General features: G+C 37.4%; 1 protein-coding gene across 2 annotated transcripts in view; it reads left to right on the forward strand.

The window, feature by feature from the left end:
* Positions 1-16,598, forward strand: part of C7 (complement C7) — a 34,817-nt gene that overhangs the window by 8,550 nt on the left and 9,669 nt on the right. For both annotated transcript variants that reach the window (XM_081320811.1, XM_081320810.1), the window contains exons 6-13: positions 528-666; positions 1,272-1,406; positions 3,189-3,432; positions 5,092-5,205; positions 5,645-5,811; positions 13,539-13,767; positions 14,918-15,089; positions 16,127-16,214. In XM_081320811.1, coding sequence (XP_081176937.1) covers positions 528-666; positions 1,272-1,406; positions 3,189-3,432; positions 5,092-5,205; positions 5,645-5,811; positions 13,539-13,767; positions 14,918-15,089; positions 16,127-16,214 — 1,288 coding nt within the window. The remainder of the gene's footprint in view (positions 1-527; positions 667-1,271; positions 1,407-3,188; positions 3,433-5,091; positions 5,206-5,644; positions 5,812-13,538; positions 13,768-14,917; positions 15,090-16,126; positions 16,215-16,598) is intronic.

Here is a 16,598-nt window from a genome sequence, read left to right on the forward strand (position 1 = left end):
CATGTTGTATAAACTCAGTTAACTGGGGATTTTTCAGTAAACCATGGTTAAGCATGTTTTTGCAGAAGCAGAGATATTCATAAATAGCTACTGCTTTTCTCCAGTCTCTTGGCTGGTTGATCTTAGTGGAGTGATTGGTACCTCAGCACAAAGGCTAGGATATTATTTCAAAGCCTATAAATTATATGCTTTATGCACTCCTGTGGCCTAGTGGATGGCTTCATTTGAATAAAAAGATGAGAGGAGATTGACCATTGTTATGTTAATTTGGGATTAAAATGTAGTTTATCAAAGACAGTTGCCATAGAGATTAAAATGTTTTAGTATTATAAGACACAGAGAGCAATTCCGTTCCTCTTTATGTAGCATGCTGTTTTATATGCTATCAGCTTTTGTGGCTTACAGTACTTCATCATGGCTGTCTTGTTCTGTCCATAGTTTAACTGTAGATGTACCAATGATTAGTTCCAGAGCACACATTTTAGATCTTGCACTTATAGTTACATTATAACTTTATTTGCTTGCAGCTTTGATGCCCTTACTGGTGAAATGAGAGGTGTGGTCATTGACACTAAGAGCTTTGGTGGCCAATGTCGGAAGGTCTTCAGCGGTGACCGGAGAGAATATTATCGGCTGAGTGAAAATGTCCTTGCTTATACATTTGAGGTGTGATTAGTTTATTTTCCTTATTGATATATTTCTAATCCATCCATGACCAGATATTAAAAGATACCATCTGACATCAGAGATGTTGTGTTAGGATTATATGGAGCTGCTATCTATCTACAGAATGATAAAGAACTAATCCAACCTCTTGCTACCAGCAGCTACTAACACCTTTAGTAAGAATAGGAGCAGCTACTAACACCTTAGCTGTTTCTTGTTTTCATTGGTTAAATACTTTCTTTAACCCAACATCTCATCACTTGTATTATTACCATTAGGCACCATATGGGTTCCCCATCTGGCAGCTGTCATAAAAAAAATAAGAGGAAATTTGTATTTATTGACTGGAGTTAATTTGGAGTTAATCCAATTCAGCAACTTCCAGATGTATTTGAATTAATAGCTCCCAATATTCCCAGACAGGATACTTCTTCGTTATTTGGCAAGCTTGCTGGAATTCTAGGAGCACCTGTAGCATTTATATCAGCAGTAGTTCATCTTGACAAAAGCTGCATTATGGAGGCAATCTATATTCATTTCAAGAGCCAAAATGTAACAGTATTGTTTTTAATGAGTCATCAAATATCTTTTTTTTCTTCGTACAGGTGAAAATTGAGAATGAATTCAATACTGAATTTTACAACAGTAGCTGGTCCTATGTGAAAGAGACAGAGGGTCGCGCTAAGGGAAATGATAACCATCACTACACAGAACAAGAATATGCAAAAGACCATTCAGAGGTATGTATTGCTTTGCTTTCTTACTTCTCTAGTGACAGAAAGGTGAAGCAGACTTATCTTTGGAGGGGTGTGTGTGTTTCTTTTAGAGCTTTACATTATCTTCAAAATTACTCAGAACAATCTGAAGTCGGCTCTTGTAGCAAAATACAAGTTCAGCTAATATATTTAGGCCAAGAACTGTTGCCATTTTGCATTCAAGAGAGTCTTTAGAAAAGAAATAATCAGCTTCCTTACTATTCAAGTATAACACCTAACGTGAAATTGACTAAACTGCTAGTGAATGCAAAGGGACATTCATTTTTTAACAAACAGCAAAAAAATGTTCTGGAAATGGAATGATCTGCAATAGATTTTGGGGCTGCTTTAGTGATGGTAGGGAGGTGCAGAAAGGATCGTATCCTCTCCTATTCTATTAACAGAAGCTGTTTCCAATGATTCTGCTAGAATCAGTCGTTCTGTAATAGTATATGGAAGATGGGGTGAATATATGCTGCCAAGAGAATGGTCAAATAAGATGAGGCATAGCCAGAAGCTGGTAGGCACAGCAAGAGATTCAGAAGGGGCCTCCATAGCTTCTTGGGCTGTAAAGGAAATGGCGGGAGATATGTGCTTTCAGTCTTGCAAGATTCTATGTAGGAAGCCTTACAATAAAGTAGAATTAGTGTAATCTATTTGGAAGGCTGACATCATGGTCTATCATCATCATCATGTTGCCTATTCACATTATGTGAATCTCAAACCATTTTCTAAGAGAACAGCATAAATGCAAAACTGGAAACTATAATAGAATGTAGTAAAAATTACATGCTCATTGGATCAAATAATCAAGATTGACTTGAATCAAGAAAGCATGACTACAAAATTATCCATTTGTTCTGGACGAAGCAACATTTTCCTTTCATTGTCTCACAAATCTCTAATATCAGGTCATTAATAACTCTTAACATTACAGATTAAATCCAAGATATGCATGAAAAAATAAGAACGGTATCAGTTGCTGAGAGCATTTGGACCTGGTTTTGGGGTCTAGATTCTAGAGCAGGAGTTCCCAACTCTCTGTTTGAAATGGGGCAAGTGGGAGAAATGGGGCAAGTGCGCAGCTGTGAAGCTCCACTCATGCGAGCAGAGGCACTGGCTCTCGCACACGAAGTTGCACTCGTGCGAATGGAGCTTCATGCGCAAGTGCAGGGGTAGGCAACCTCGGCTCTTTTATGACTCATGGACTTCAACTCCCAGAATTCCTGAGTCAGCTGACTCAGGATTTCTGGAAGTTGAAGTCCATGAGTCATAAAAGAGCCGAGGTTGCCTACCCCTGCGCAAGCGCAAGCACCCTCCGCTCACATGAGAATGGAGAATTCTCACATGAGAATTCTCACACACCATTCTCTCAAATGGAACCGTTTGCAGGCGCCTGCCACTCACATGCTCCTCCCATGCAGGGCCAGGCCGCCAAGTTAGAAAGGTTGGGGACAGCTGTTAGGAGAGGAGAGGATAGGTTTGGTTCATTTTGAATCACTGATAGGCTGAGGTGAGTATTATATGACTAACCTGAGACAAATGGAGATATTTGCCTGTAAACCTCAAAGTTCTATGTACAAGACCCAGTTTGTATATTACTGAATAGCACATGCTGGATAGCAGGCTCCAATAATTGAATTTTGAAGAGTGCAGGTTGACGTTGTGACCCGATTATGGTACGTGCAGTGTACCATACAGCTCATATGTCCATCCTCTTTGTATGCTTGTGAAAAGAGCTGCCTGATTTGTGTCTTATCTTCCCAGAGCAACTATCTTATGGTGATTGAAAATTCAGTGGAAGTTTCACAGTTCCTCAATAATCAACCCACATTTTTAAACCTTGCGGAGTCCTTCTGGAAAGAGCTTTCAAGACTGCCCTCCTTCTATGAATATAATGCATATCACCGACTAATTGAACTTTATGGAACACACTTCCTGCATTCGGGATCTTTGGGAGGATATTACAAAGCCATTTTTCATGTCTCTAAAAATAAAGCTAACTCAAGAGGTAACATTTACTGCACTCATTTGCCAACACCAAGGATTTACGAGTGAAATGTCTTCTATTTTTGCATATAGTTTTGGATTCTTACTGGTTTGGTTCCGACTTTTACAAGTCAAGGAGAAATGTGATCGTTTTATGTCTTGGAGTTCACTATTTTTGTTGGGGTAGGGTGAGGTGGGAAGAGCTTTTGTAGGTAGTTACACATATTAGTATAGTTTTGAAACTCTCTGTATTTATGTTCTACTGCACAGCTCTATGCCAGTATCAACAATTCATGTTTTACAGCAGCTTCTACCTTCCTAATAAATTAGAGCAAAGTAGGCAGAGAAAAATGACCAATCACGATGAAAACTAAAAGCCACAGCCTGAATGCACGCAGTTCTGTATTTAAAATCATGGCATTGTACAACTACTGTAAGTGAGTTTGCTTTCCGTACAATATAGGTGGGTCTTTTCTTAAGTTTCTACAGCTGCTTCCTGCAGCTACAACATGTTTCTGGAAAAGTTACGGTTGCTTTAAAGATTTGCCATGAGGTTACTCATTCATGCCCTGTTGTGCTTTAAAACGCTTCTGAGAACCAAATAAAAAAAAATGCACAATTGTGTTTTAACCCAGTGCCTAAAATCATGCCATATACTAGATCCATTTCTGCGATTTCAAAGAGAGAAAAACAATCATTTTTAAAGTATATCTCTGTGCATAGGTCACAGACGTTAAAAACTTCCTATCGACTTTGGCCCTGAGACATTGACTTAACTTGTTTAAAATTGAAATTCCAGTTTGTTAAACCTTGTCTTCATAGGATCATCTATTTCAGCTATAAATAATGTTATGTGAATCTCCAGAATGTTATATGGTCATGAAGAGAGGGTCATTTCTGGAGTGGTCTTCACTATGAAATTTCTTGCTAGTTTCATTTAGCAAATGTAAGCACTATGAATATCAAGGCATTTCTTAAACTCATTTTTTGTCCTTAACAAACGTTCATGGCCTTACAACTTACAACAGTTCATTTAGTGACCTTTCAAAGTTACAACGGCACTGAACAAAATGACTTACTATCATTTTTCACACTTATGACTTTTGTAGCATCCCCATGATTATTTGGTCAAAATTCAGTTGCTTGGAAATTGGTTCATATTTATACCCGTTGCTGTGTCCCAGGGTCATGTGATCCCCTTTTGCAACCTTTCGACAAGCAAAATCAATGGGGAAGCCAGATGCACTTAACAATCATGTTACTAACTTGTCAACCGCAGTGATTTACTTAAAAACTGTGGTAAGAAAGGTCGTAAAATGGGGCAAAACTCACTTAACAAATGTCTCACTTAGCAACAGAATTTTTGGGCCCAGTTATGGTCATATGCCAAGTACTGCTTTATTGGAGTTCCTTTTCCATCCATGGATTGCTTTTATAAATTCCTGAATTACATAAATTATATTTGTTGTCAGGATAATTTTTTAAAACCGGTGGGTTGCCATTGGTTTTGGCAGAAAAGTTAAATCTTTTAATTCCTAAAGTAAGCATATTTGCTCTGTTTAAATAATAGGGTTATCTTGGGGCCTATAACTCTGTAACAGCTACCCATCAATCTGCAAAATGAGTGCACTAATCCACTTTAGTACAATGAAACGTATCTGATGGTTGTTTGTTTCATTAGGGTTCAGTCTAACAGATATGCAAAAATGCACCTCTTCTGGGTACAATTATTGGATTGTAAAGAAGAAGAAAGTAGAGTGCGAAGCCCTCAATGAAGTCTTGAAGCAATCTTCCGGTAAGGAACTGCAGGTATATTCCCAGGAAAATATGAGAATGTTCACTGTCAGCATTCCATGTTGTTCAAGGACTTTGAATAATAGGATGATTCTAGAAATACTAAACTCCTATATTATTGGAACAGGACATTTCTGCTCATTTCTTTCGATGTAGAAATGCTGTGAGACAATAAAAATCATTTTCTCTGCAAAATAGCCCTCTAGAAGGTCACAGCCGTCCACTGCTGGTCTTCCAGTCCATTATACCCTAAAAGAGGCTGGGATTCTGTGTTTAAAATAATGTAGGATATAGTTCTTTTAAGCTCTGTATTTTTATTAAATGTAAACTTCTTAAGAGCACTCATGATTTACCATGATCCTTTTGATGGGGCTCATATTGTTGGGCAATATAAGTTGTTCGACTTTTAAAATGCTCTTTCTGTATGCCTATCCTTCTAGGAGTCAGCAACGATCAGATTAGAGCTGACCCGTATGTAGAAGGAGGGGATCCTGGAACTGTGGCTGGCTTAAGTTTCATAGACGTGAACAATCCAGTGGCAAATACCGAACGGTATTCCCGCTGGGCTCGTTCAGTGTCTCTTTTTCCTAGAGTTACTAAAAAAAAGGTAAGATTTTGATTGCTTAGATTTGGCACAGCCTTTTGCATAATCAAAAGCCCAGCATTTTCATACATAAAGATAATTTATGGGATCTTGCTTCTGGTTACCCCATATTAGTATATAAGGTAAAGGTAAAGGTAAAGGTTCCCCCGCACATGCGTGCTAGTCATTTCCAACTCTAGGGGGCAGTGTTCATCTCCGTTTCAAAGCCGAAGAGCCAGCGTTTGTCCGAGGACGTCTCCGTGGTCATGTGGCCGGCATGACTAGACACCAAAGGCGCACGGAACACTGTTACCTTCCCACTGTAGTGGTCCCTATTTTTCTACTTGCATTTTTACGTGCTTTCGAACTGCTAGGTTGGCAGAAGCTGGGACGAGTAACAGGCGCTCACTCTGTTACGTGGCACTCGGGATTTGACTCGCCAAACTGCCGACCATCTGATCGACAAGCTCAGCGTCCTAACCCACTGAGCCACCGCGTCCCTTGTATTAGTATTTACTGTAGGCCAATTCCAAATAAGCTGCATTTAGGCTTATCTCAGTGTGTGATCACACTATATCTATATGAATATTTTTATTCACATGACTGCTAAATACATAAGGGTCCATGGAACTTGTTTAATATTTTCATTTACTTCATTAGGCTTACCATATTGGCTGTATGCATCCTGATCACTGCTAGATGGCAGCAGAATGTTTTCTATCTGGTACTGTCTAGTGGTAATTTAGATTTTTGCAGCCTAAATAGGTTAGCCCTGTATTTCACGTTGTTTCTCAACCTCAGCAACTTTAAGATGTATGGTCTAACTCCTGAGGTTGAGTAAGGCTGCCATGAATCTACACCAGGTGTACTGGGAGTTAGTATGAGGTGCCATCTTGTATAAAGGGACAAGCATCCTTCTCTCAAGTGCTTTATAAAAGATGATTCAAATCTTGCAAGATTATCAGATCTTGTTAGATTTCAGGATCTCAGGTCTTAGTATAATCTCAAACCAGATTTTAGCTTTTTTTTAAAAAAAGAAATAATTGTATGGGGGCATGTAATTGCTTTTTATGGGAATTGCTGATGTTCTAAATCTTTGTCAACCTTGGCAACTTTAAGATGCGTGGACTTCTGGGAGTTGAAGTCTATGCATCTTAAAGTTGCCAAGGCTGAGAAAGACTGCTCTGAAGCCTCAGATTAGGGTTAGGGTTAGGGTTAGGGTTAGGGTTGTGAATTCCTGACCCACATAATCTACCTAACTATGGCCACCCGATATATATCACCTCAGGATTCTGTTTTGGAGCACCAGCAGCTCTAAGCTGATTTCATTCCTTCCTATTTCAAATAAAAATAAAATGTTTGCTTTGCTTTCCTATATTTTGGCTCCTTAAAATTGCCATTGACAATAAAAGCAGCTTGCTGTTAACTTTGCTAAACAGAAGAGTAACCAAGTGAAAGCAAAGTGCTTGTGACCATTTTGCATTTGTCAGCAAATCAGTTAAAATGTTTTAATTAGTCAAAGTGTTTGGTTGTTTTTACCTTCTGGGCCAGCAGAAATTATACTATATATAAACTATGCAAAAATGTACATAGATTTGTACTGAGCATAGCTAGGAGACCTGTTTTAAATGCATGTCAGCTATGAACCCACAGAGGCAAATTGTCTTATATTTGAATACCAAACAACAAGCAGTATCATGGATTACTGATTAATTATAAGTCTCTAAATAACTGTAACTCTTCCCTCTTCTCCCCTCCACCCCCTTCTACAAATTATATTTCTGGTGTCAAAACGCTGCTGTTTTTTTGTCCCTGAAGCATTTGCCTGAATCCTGTTTTACTTTATTTTATGTTATATTATGCAAAGCAGTTGTTCTGTTTTTCATTATTCAGAAATGTTAAACAGATGGTATCTTGCAAGGCAAATGTAATTTCAATTCTTAAAAGGTTTGATTTGCATCAGAATTACTTTAAGTTTATTTTTGCTTTCTTTTTTCACTTTTGATATTATTGGTGTGAGGTTTTTTGTTTCTGTTTTTCAAACTTACCTTAGAAATGTACTGCACTGGAAAAATGAGTACGTTTAAAGAATAGAAATCTACTTTTAAAGTACTGTGGAACCATAGAAGGGACTTGGGCTGCTGTTAAAAAGTCACCGTTACTGTTAAAAGTTTTGGGATAGGAAATCAATTTGCAGTGAGGTAACTACATAAATTAAGTGTACATATAGCGATATCTGAGCTTAAATGGACTCCAGAAGATGGTAGAGGACAGGAAAGCCTGGAGGAACGTTGTCCATAGGGTCGCGATGGGTCGGACACGACTTCGCAACTAACAACAACAACATAGCGATATCTATCTATCTTTCTGTCTAACAATTTTTCAATATAGCAGACTTACACAATAGAAACAAAAAAAGAAAGGAAATTGATGGACTTCTGGCAGCATATTCATTTAATGAATTTAATAATAAAGTTGTTATTATTAAATTTTAAAAAGAAAAAAATACACAGTTATGCCTTTCATCCTTCTATCAAGTAATTGTCATGCTAATCTGTTCCCCATCCTCATCATGTCTCCATAATCCCCAAATCCCAAGGTCAGATCAGTCTTGGCAAAAGGAAAAGGGGTTACCAGGGATGAAACATTAGATAGGGTCATTGATGCAATGCGTATAAGTTTTGGCAAGCTCTTTGAGACAGTGGGTGATAATTTCATGTTAATGCAAATATGAAGTGTTGCAGGCAGCGCTCATAGTTTAGAATTCCAGTTAATGTATACCGGACATCTCTCGGCAGAAAGTGGAATTCTTAACTGTGTGCCTTCTGTTAGAGATTAAACTTGATTTGGGTGACAATATTATATAATGGAGTAAAAGCACCTTTAAGGAGTTAAACGGCCTAAGGGTGTGGCTGTAATTATTCCACATAAAAGAGAGTTAGATGTTACACGTAGTTGCTCTTGTATATGTGTTTGATGTTAGTGTTTGGATACCTCTTGTTCTCTTGTTTGCTAACTTGATATTTATTCTCTCAAGAATCAACTGCTTGCTACAGTGTATATTGTTTTTGATATTGGTAAGCAGCTTTTGTATTTTGATACTATGTTTTTTATGGACTGACTTTTATGTGCATGATACTGGATTGATACTTGGACTATTTCTTACTGTGTTTCTTTTTGTTGTCTGAGTAAAAATAAGTTATAAAACTCGTGTTAGTGCATTACTGTTTGCCTAAAAGTCCCAGTACAACTTCCACTGTGTATTAATAATACTCTGTTAAACAAACCATTTTTTCAACAACATATTCTAACAATGGTTATGGGCCCAGATCCAGTGTGGTGCTGAGGACAGGCACAGTATTGTATTTATATTTCCTAACTGAGTTTTCAAATTCAGACAATGGCACAAGGACTATTCAATCCATTCTGCATTACCCGGCTTAATGGGTCAAACTACGTATCCTGGTCTACACAATGTAGTTTGCTATTACAAAATCAAGGTCTTTGGAAAATAGTCCATAATCCTCCTGATGTAACTGCCTGGGATCCAACTAATGAAGAAGATAACAAGAAGATTGTAGACTTCAATAAGGACAATGATAAGGCTTTATCTATCATTGGGCTAACATTAGGAGACCAACAGCTAGTCCATGTGCGTGGAGAAGAATCTGCTGCTAAATGTTGGGCTAAGTTGAAAAAGATTTTTGTTCGGGACAGTGTTGGTGCTCATATAAATCTTACCAGAAAGCTATTTAGAGCTAGACTGGAAAAGAATGGCGATATGTTAGCTCACCTTAACTTTATAAAAGCAACTTTGTTGGAACTGCAAGAAAAAGAACTTATTTTCTCAGAGCTTCACCAGGTTTACATCATTTTATCATCATTGGATGAGAGCTACGATGCCTTTGTATCGTCCTTGGAGGTTTTGTCCAAAGAAGACCTAACTGTTTCTTCAATAACTGGAAGGTTGTTGGAAGAATCAAGATGTCGTATGGAGAGAAAACAGTTGAGAGAGCCATTGCAACAAGAAATAAAGAAGACTGAATCTGCTTATATTTTAAGGAAATGCTTTAATTGTGGGTTAAAGGGACATATTGCTAAGTTTTGTCAGAATAGTAATTGTCAGAGAAAGGAAAGCCATAGAAAGAATAAAAAGCTGATTAATGTAGCTGTAGCTAATAGAACTACTAATAACCACAATTGGTGGGTGGTAGATAGTGGAGCTACACACTGTATTTCAAAAATAAAAAGGGATTTTGAGAATATAAGGTCTAGTAAAAAATATATTTCTATGGCTAATGGCTGGAGAGTCAAGGTCTCTGGAGAGGGTAAGGTTTACTGTTCATTTTTAAAACAAAATTTGGAAATGCTATATGTTCCCAGATGTGATTATAATCTATTATCAGTTAAGGCATTATTGGAAGCAGGTTTTAAAGTTACTTTCCAAGGGGAGGAATGTCTTATTCAAAAGAATGAAGTGAACTTAATAGCTAATATGAAAGACGGTTTGTTTGTAATTAGCAATGATCCTATTATAATGGCTACTACTTGTACAAATCAAAAACCACATGATGAATGTATTCATTTATTACATAGAAGATTGGGTCATGTGAATTTTAATACACTAAAAAGAACTGTAGCTTTGTCTAATGGGTTTAAGTTAAAGGCTTGTAAGAAATATCTGCAGTGTAACGTATGTGGTAGAGAAAAGAGCAGGGCAGCACCAGCTAATAGGTTAGATGGATTTAAAACCACAACTCCATTAGAACTGGTATTTATGGATTTGATAGGTCCTATGAAACCCAGTTTAGGGGGTGCTTGCTACATATTAAATATTCTAGACCATTATAGCAGATATGGGTTCTGTTATCTCCTTACGTCAAAAACTGAAACTATACAAACAATATCTAATTGGCTCAAGTTTGTACAAAGGAAAACTCAGTTAAATGTAAAAACCATAATAACAGACAATGGAACTGAGTTTGTTAATAAACAGTTCAATGAGCTGTTAGTTTCAGAGGGAATAGAGCATAGACGTACAGCTCCTTATAGACCTCAGCATAATGCATTTGTTGAACGGAGGGGCCAAACATTGCAAGCTATGATTAGATCTATGATTGAAGATTCTGGTTTACCTGATAGCTTATGGGGAGAAGCAGCAAAATGTGCTAATCATATTTTAAACAATGTGGTTAGTTCAGCTACAGGTAAAATTCCTTATACCTTATGGTATAAGAGAAAACCAAATCTTAGTTATATTCACACATTTGGGACACCTGCTTGGGTACATATTCCAAGTTCAATAAGAAATAAAGGAGAACATAGAGCTAAACAATTATTTTTTGTTGGCTATGAGTTAAACCATAAGTCTTATCGGTTCTGGGAGAAAGGTACTAAAAACATTTATTGTAGTTCTAGCGCTGTTTTTCAAGAACAGTCAGGCTGGGAAAGGGTAGAAGATATTGTATATATTCCTCAACAAGATTTAACTAACTCCTCAAATGAAAGTGATAAAGAAGAGGAGGAACCTGCTAGAGAGATCAAACAAGAACCACTGATAGTGGAGACAGGAGAGGAAGAAGATAATAATGTAAATGTACCTATAAGTCCAATAATTCTCAGAAGGTCTAACAGGGAAAGACGACAGCCTGATCGTTTCGAGGCAGGTTTAATTTGTCAAATAGACATTGAACCTTCTAATGTTGAAGAAATAAAAATGTATCCTGAGAATGAAAGAAAGAATTGGAAAGTAGCTATGGATAAAGAAATAAAGTCTTTGCAAGATCTTAATGTTTATCAAGAGGTTAAAATACCTAAAACAGAAAAGTTAATTGGATGTAAATGGGTTTTTAAACTGAAAGAAAGTGTTACAGGAGAGGTAATACATAAGGCAAGATTAGTTGCTCAAGGATTTGCACAGAATAATAGTGATTATGATGAAGTATTTTCCCCAACTTTAAGAGCTTCCACTCTTAGGGCTGCTTTAGTTTGGGCAGCAAATAAGAATTATAGTATAAAACATGTAGATATTGAAACTGCTTATTTGCATGCAACATTAAACCATGATATATATATGAAAGTTCCATCAGGAATAGAAAGTAAGGTAGGGTACTGTTGGAAACTGAATAAGAGTTTGTATGGGTTAAAACAGTCAGGTTATGAGTGGAATAGATGTTTAGTAAAAGAGTTAAATAGTTTGGGATTTAAAGCTAGTATTGCAGATCCTTGTTTATTTATAAAACAGCAAAATAGTGAATTATCATTGTTATTATTATTCACTGATGATATTGCTATTATAGCAAAAGATGAAACAGAAACTGAAAGAATAATTTCAGGGTTAAAAAGAAAATTTAGAGTAAAAGATCTAGGAGCTATTAGTCATTATCTAGGGCTGGATATTGTCAGGACTAGTAAAGGATTTAAACTGTCTCAAGCTAAGAAAATTAATGGTTTGCTGAAACGTTATAATATGGAAAGCTGTAAACCAGTAAAAACACCTATGGTTCAAGGTTTTGAGAGTTCAGCAGATAACAGCAATGTCTTTGATAAAAAGATATATCAATCATTAATAGGCAGCTTGATGTATTTATGTAACTGGTCAAGACCTGACATAGCATTTACAGTTAATCATTTAGCTAGATATTGTGAGAATCCTACAACCAGATGTTGGCAAGGTGCGAAAAGAGTTTTAAGATATTTGAAGCACACCATACATTATTCTCTATATCTAGAGCCAACAAAGGAATTGGAACTAAAAGCATTTGCAGATGCTAGTTTTGCATCTGATACTGTAACCAGGAAATCCACTTCAGGATTGGTTGTATTATTGGGAAACGCTTTAGTAGGATGGAGGTCTAACAGACAGAAGCATATAAGCTTATCAACAACTGAATCTGAATTTTCTTGTTTATCTTTATTATGTACTGAGCTATTGGTATGGAAACAATTATTGTTTGATATGGGTTTAAATTGTAATGAACCAATAAAAGTGTATGAAGACAATCAAGCAGCTATAAAATTAGCAACTAATGCTGCAGTGAAAACTAGATCAAAACATACGGATCTACGGTATCTAAATGTCAGACAATGTGTTAAAGATAATTTGATTAAACTGGAATATTGTGCAACTGAAGATAATATTGCTGACCAGTTTACTAAAGCTCAGGGTGCTATAAAGCATAAATCTGTTTGTGATATGTGTAATTTGAGATTGTAAAAATATATGTATAATATGCCACCCAAAAGGGGAGATTGTTAGAGATTAAACTTGATTTGGGTGACAATATTATATAATGGAGTAAAAGCACCTTTAAGGAGTTAAACGGCCTAAGGGTGTGGCTGTAATTATTCCACATAAAAGAGAGTTAGATGTTACACGTAGTTGCTCTTGTATATGTGTTTGATGTTAGTGTTTGGATACCTCTTGTTCTCTTGTTTGCTAACTTGATATTTATTCTCTCAAGAATCAACTGCTTGCTACAGTGTATATTGTTTTTGATATTGGTAAGCAGCTTTTGTATTTTGATACTATGTTTTTTATGGACTGACTTTTATGTGCATGATACTGGATTGATACTTGGACTATTTCTTACTGTGTTTCTTTTTGTTGTCTGAGTAAAAATAAGTTATAAAACTCATGTTAGTGCATTACTGTTTGCCTAAAAGTCCCAGTACAACTTCCACTGTGTATTAATAATACTCTGTTAAACAAACCATTTTTTCAACAACATATTCTAACACCTTCTATATAGCTGGCACCCCTCTATGAGTTGGTGAAGGAAGTGCCATGTGCCTCGGTCAAAAAACTGTACCTGAAAAAAGCAATTGAAGACTATTTGAGTGAGAATGACCCCTGCAAGTGCAAGCCATGTCAGAATGGTGGTCAGCCAGCTGTGGAAGGAACTCAGTGCTTGTGTTTTTGCAAACCATACACCTTTGGAGCAGCTTGTGAACTGGGAACTCTTGTACAAGATCAGCCAGGTAAGTATTTCTTCATTCATAGAAGTCAGGGATTTAATGTGGTCTGGACAATGCGTAACACTCGGTCTTCTCCACGCTTGATTCTTTATTTGCATCTATTGTATGGTATCAAGTTCTGCTATTGTATTTAAGAAAAGCAAATGAGCAATCTTGAAACCACATTGTACAAGGAGAAGTTGAAACAAATGTGTATTTTATCCAGCAGAAGTTGAAACAAGTGTTCCCGGTTGCTACAGAGGATGGATTTAAAACCAGTTGGTGGACATTGCATTAAAGTTGATTTTGGCTATGTACCAGTTACAGAATAACAGAATTGGAAGGGACCTTAGAGGTCTTCTAGTCCAGGCATGTCAAACTCGTGATGTCATGTGACGTCGCACGACGTATCGGAGCTTTTCCCCCATTGCCGGCAATGGGGTGGGCGCGGTTTCATCGTGATGCGTCCGGCCCGTGGGCTGGCAGTTTGACACCCTTGTTCTAGTTCAACCCCCTGCTCAGGCAGGAAATCCTATGCCATTTCAGACAAACAGTTGTCCAATCTCTTCTTTAAAAATTCCAGTGTTGGAGCATTCACAACTTCTGGAGGCAGGTTGTTTTCCACTGATTAATTGTCAGGGCAATTAGAACAATCAATCAGTGGAACAACTTGCTTCCAGAATAAGGAAAAACAGACTTTTTCTCCTCTCTCTTAAAGTAGCACAAGGTCTGAAAGTAATTTATACACATTCCTCAAGTACTTAGAGGTAATTGAATCCCAATTGCAAAAGGAGGAAGCTTGGCAGAAAACAAAAGGGGTGAGTTACCAGTATATTTTCAAAGGAAAAATAACAACAATGGGCGGGCCTTCACAGGAGTAATGTGCTTCCTCCTTCATTATTTGGAGATGCTAGAAAGTACTGATAGAGGTTCCAGGTCAAGAAAAGACCAAGTCAGGTTCAATAAACGATGAAAACAAATCATTTCAGAAAGAAGAGGAAAAAAGGAGCATTCATTGTAAAAAACAACAACCCTACACTGAAGATATTAAAATGAAAAACTGATGGACTTGCATCAGGGGTGTCCTATCTTATATCTGATATTGCAGTTCCAGACCTGAACATGGGGTTAAATTACAATTTTACAATGGGTGAACTTTTCTTTCACTTTACAGGAGTCATTAATGGAGGCTGGAGCTGTTGGTCTTCTTGGAGCCCATGTACTAATGGAAGGAAGTCCAGAAGTCGAAGTTGTAATAATCCTTCCCCAGGGGGCGGTGGCAGATCTTGCATTGGTGAAAGCTTTCAAAACCCTCAGTGTGAGGATGAAGAGCTGCAATATTTTCGGTAGGAATACTATTGATAATTTAAGATCAACATACAAAAATATTTTTAACATTGATCCACACTCTCACACACAAGGCTGTTCAGCATCAAACATATTCAAATTATTATCAATTGCAGAGAGGTCATGTGGCCGGCATGACTAGATGCCAAAGGCGCACAGAACGCTGTCGCCTTCCCACCGTAGTGGTCCTTATTTTTCTACTTGCATTTTTTACTTGCTTTCGAACTGCTAGGTTGGCAGAAGCTGGGACGAGTAACAGGCACTCACTCTGTTACGTGGCACTCGGGATTCGACCCGCCAAACTGCTGACCTTCTGATTGACAAGCTCAGCATCCTAACTCACTGAGCCACCACGTCCCTCTCTATATATAGAGAGAGATAGAGATAGAGAGAGATAGAGAGAGAGATAGAGATACTGTATATAGATATAAATGTTGATGTTGAATTCTGCCATAGTCCCCTCATTCAGTTTACTCCCAGGGGCTAGATGGGCCCCCATTTTTTTGGCCATTGGAAGGAGAGTTAAGACCTGGCTCTGTCAATTGCCATGGGGGACCTAAGAGGGGTATGCAATCCTGGCGGTGGTTGATGACATGAGGCTGCTCCCTCTGTCTCTGCAACTTTGTAATAGCTAAATTTTTACCATTGTTTTTGTGTGAATTCTTTTTGTTTATGCTTTTATATTACAGTATTTTTTTTATTGTAAACAGACCCTGACTCACTTAAGTGAGATGGGAAGTGTAGAAATGCAATAAACGAGGAAGAGAGAGAAAAATAGAGATAGATAGATAGATAGATAGATAGATAGATAGATAGATAGATAGATAGATAGATAGATAGATAGATAGATGATAGATAGATAGATAGATGGTAGATAGACAGACAGACAGACACACACGCACAGAGAGAGAGAGAGAGAGAGAGAGAGAGAGAGAGAGAGATGACAGATAGAAAAGCAAAGCATTTTAAAATGAAAGGTGACAAATATATTGAAGGATATTTGGAAAATTTGAATCTATCATGTTTTGCTTTATAGAACAATAGAGCCACACTGCTTTGATACTTCTGGAACTGTCAGAGAATCCTGCCCGTCACCGCCTCACTTGGAAAATGGATATGTTCAAGTAGGTAAAACATAAAAGAATTGTTATTTGTATTCCAAACTTGTGTGCAGATCCAGAGCTGCAACTTAGTCTATTATCTTATACTGACTTATTCAGAAACAAGCCCCATATCTGGTTGTTCTTTGATGCATTTGCATGGCAACACTCTGATTTTCCTGTTAGCCCGTCTCTGGTAGTTCAACCCCTTTGGAAGGACACTTGAATAAGACAGCTAGAACATAAGGACCACAATCCTTTGACATACTACATTCCACCCACTGAAGTATTTTTTACCTTTTTCTGTCCTCTTTTTGGAAGATACAAAAGAAGTTCTGACTTCTTAACTACTTTCACCAAAGGTGCAGAGACTATTCTACTGCTAGAGGGTTTTTTTGCAGTTTTATT

The sequence above is a fragment of the Vipera berus genome, assembly GCF_964194415.1.
Source record: "Vipera berus genome assembly, chromosome: 2".
NCBI lineage: Eukaryota > Metazoa > Chordata > Lepidosauria > Squamata > Viperidae > Vipera > Vipera berus.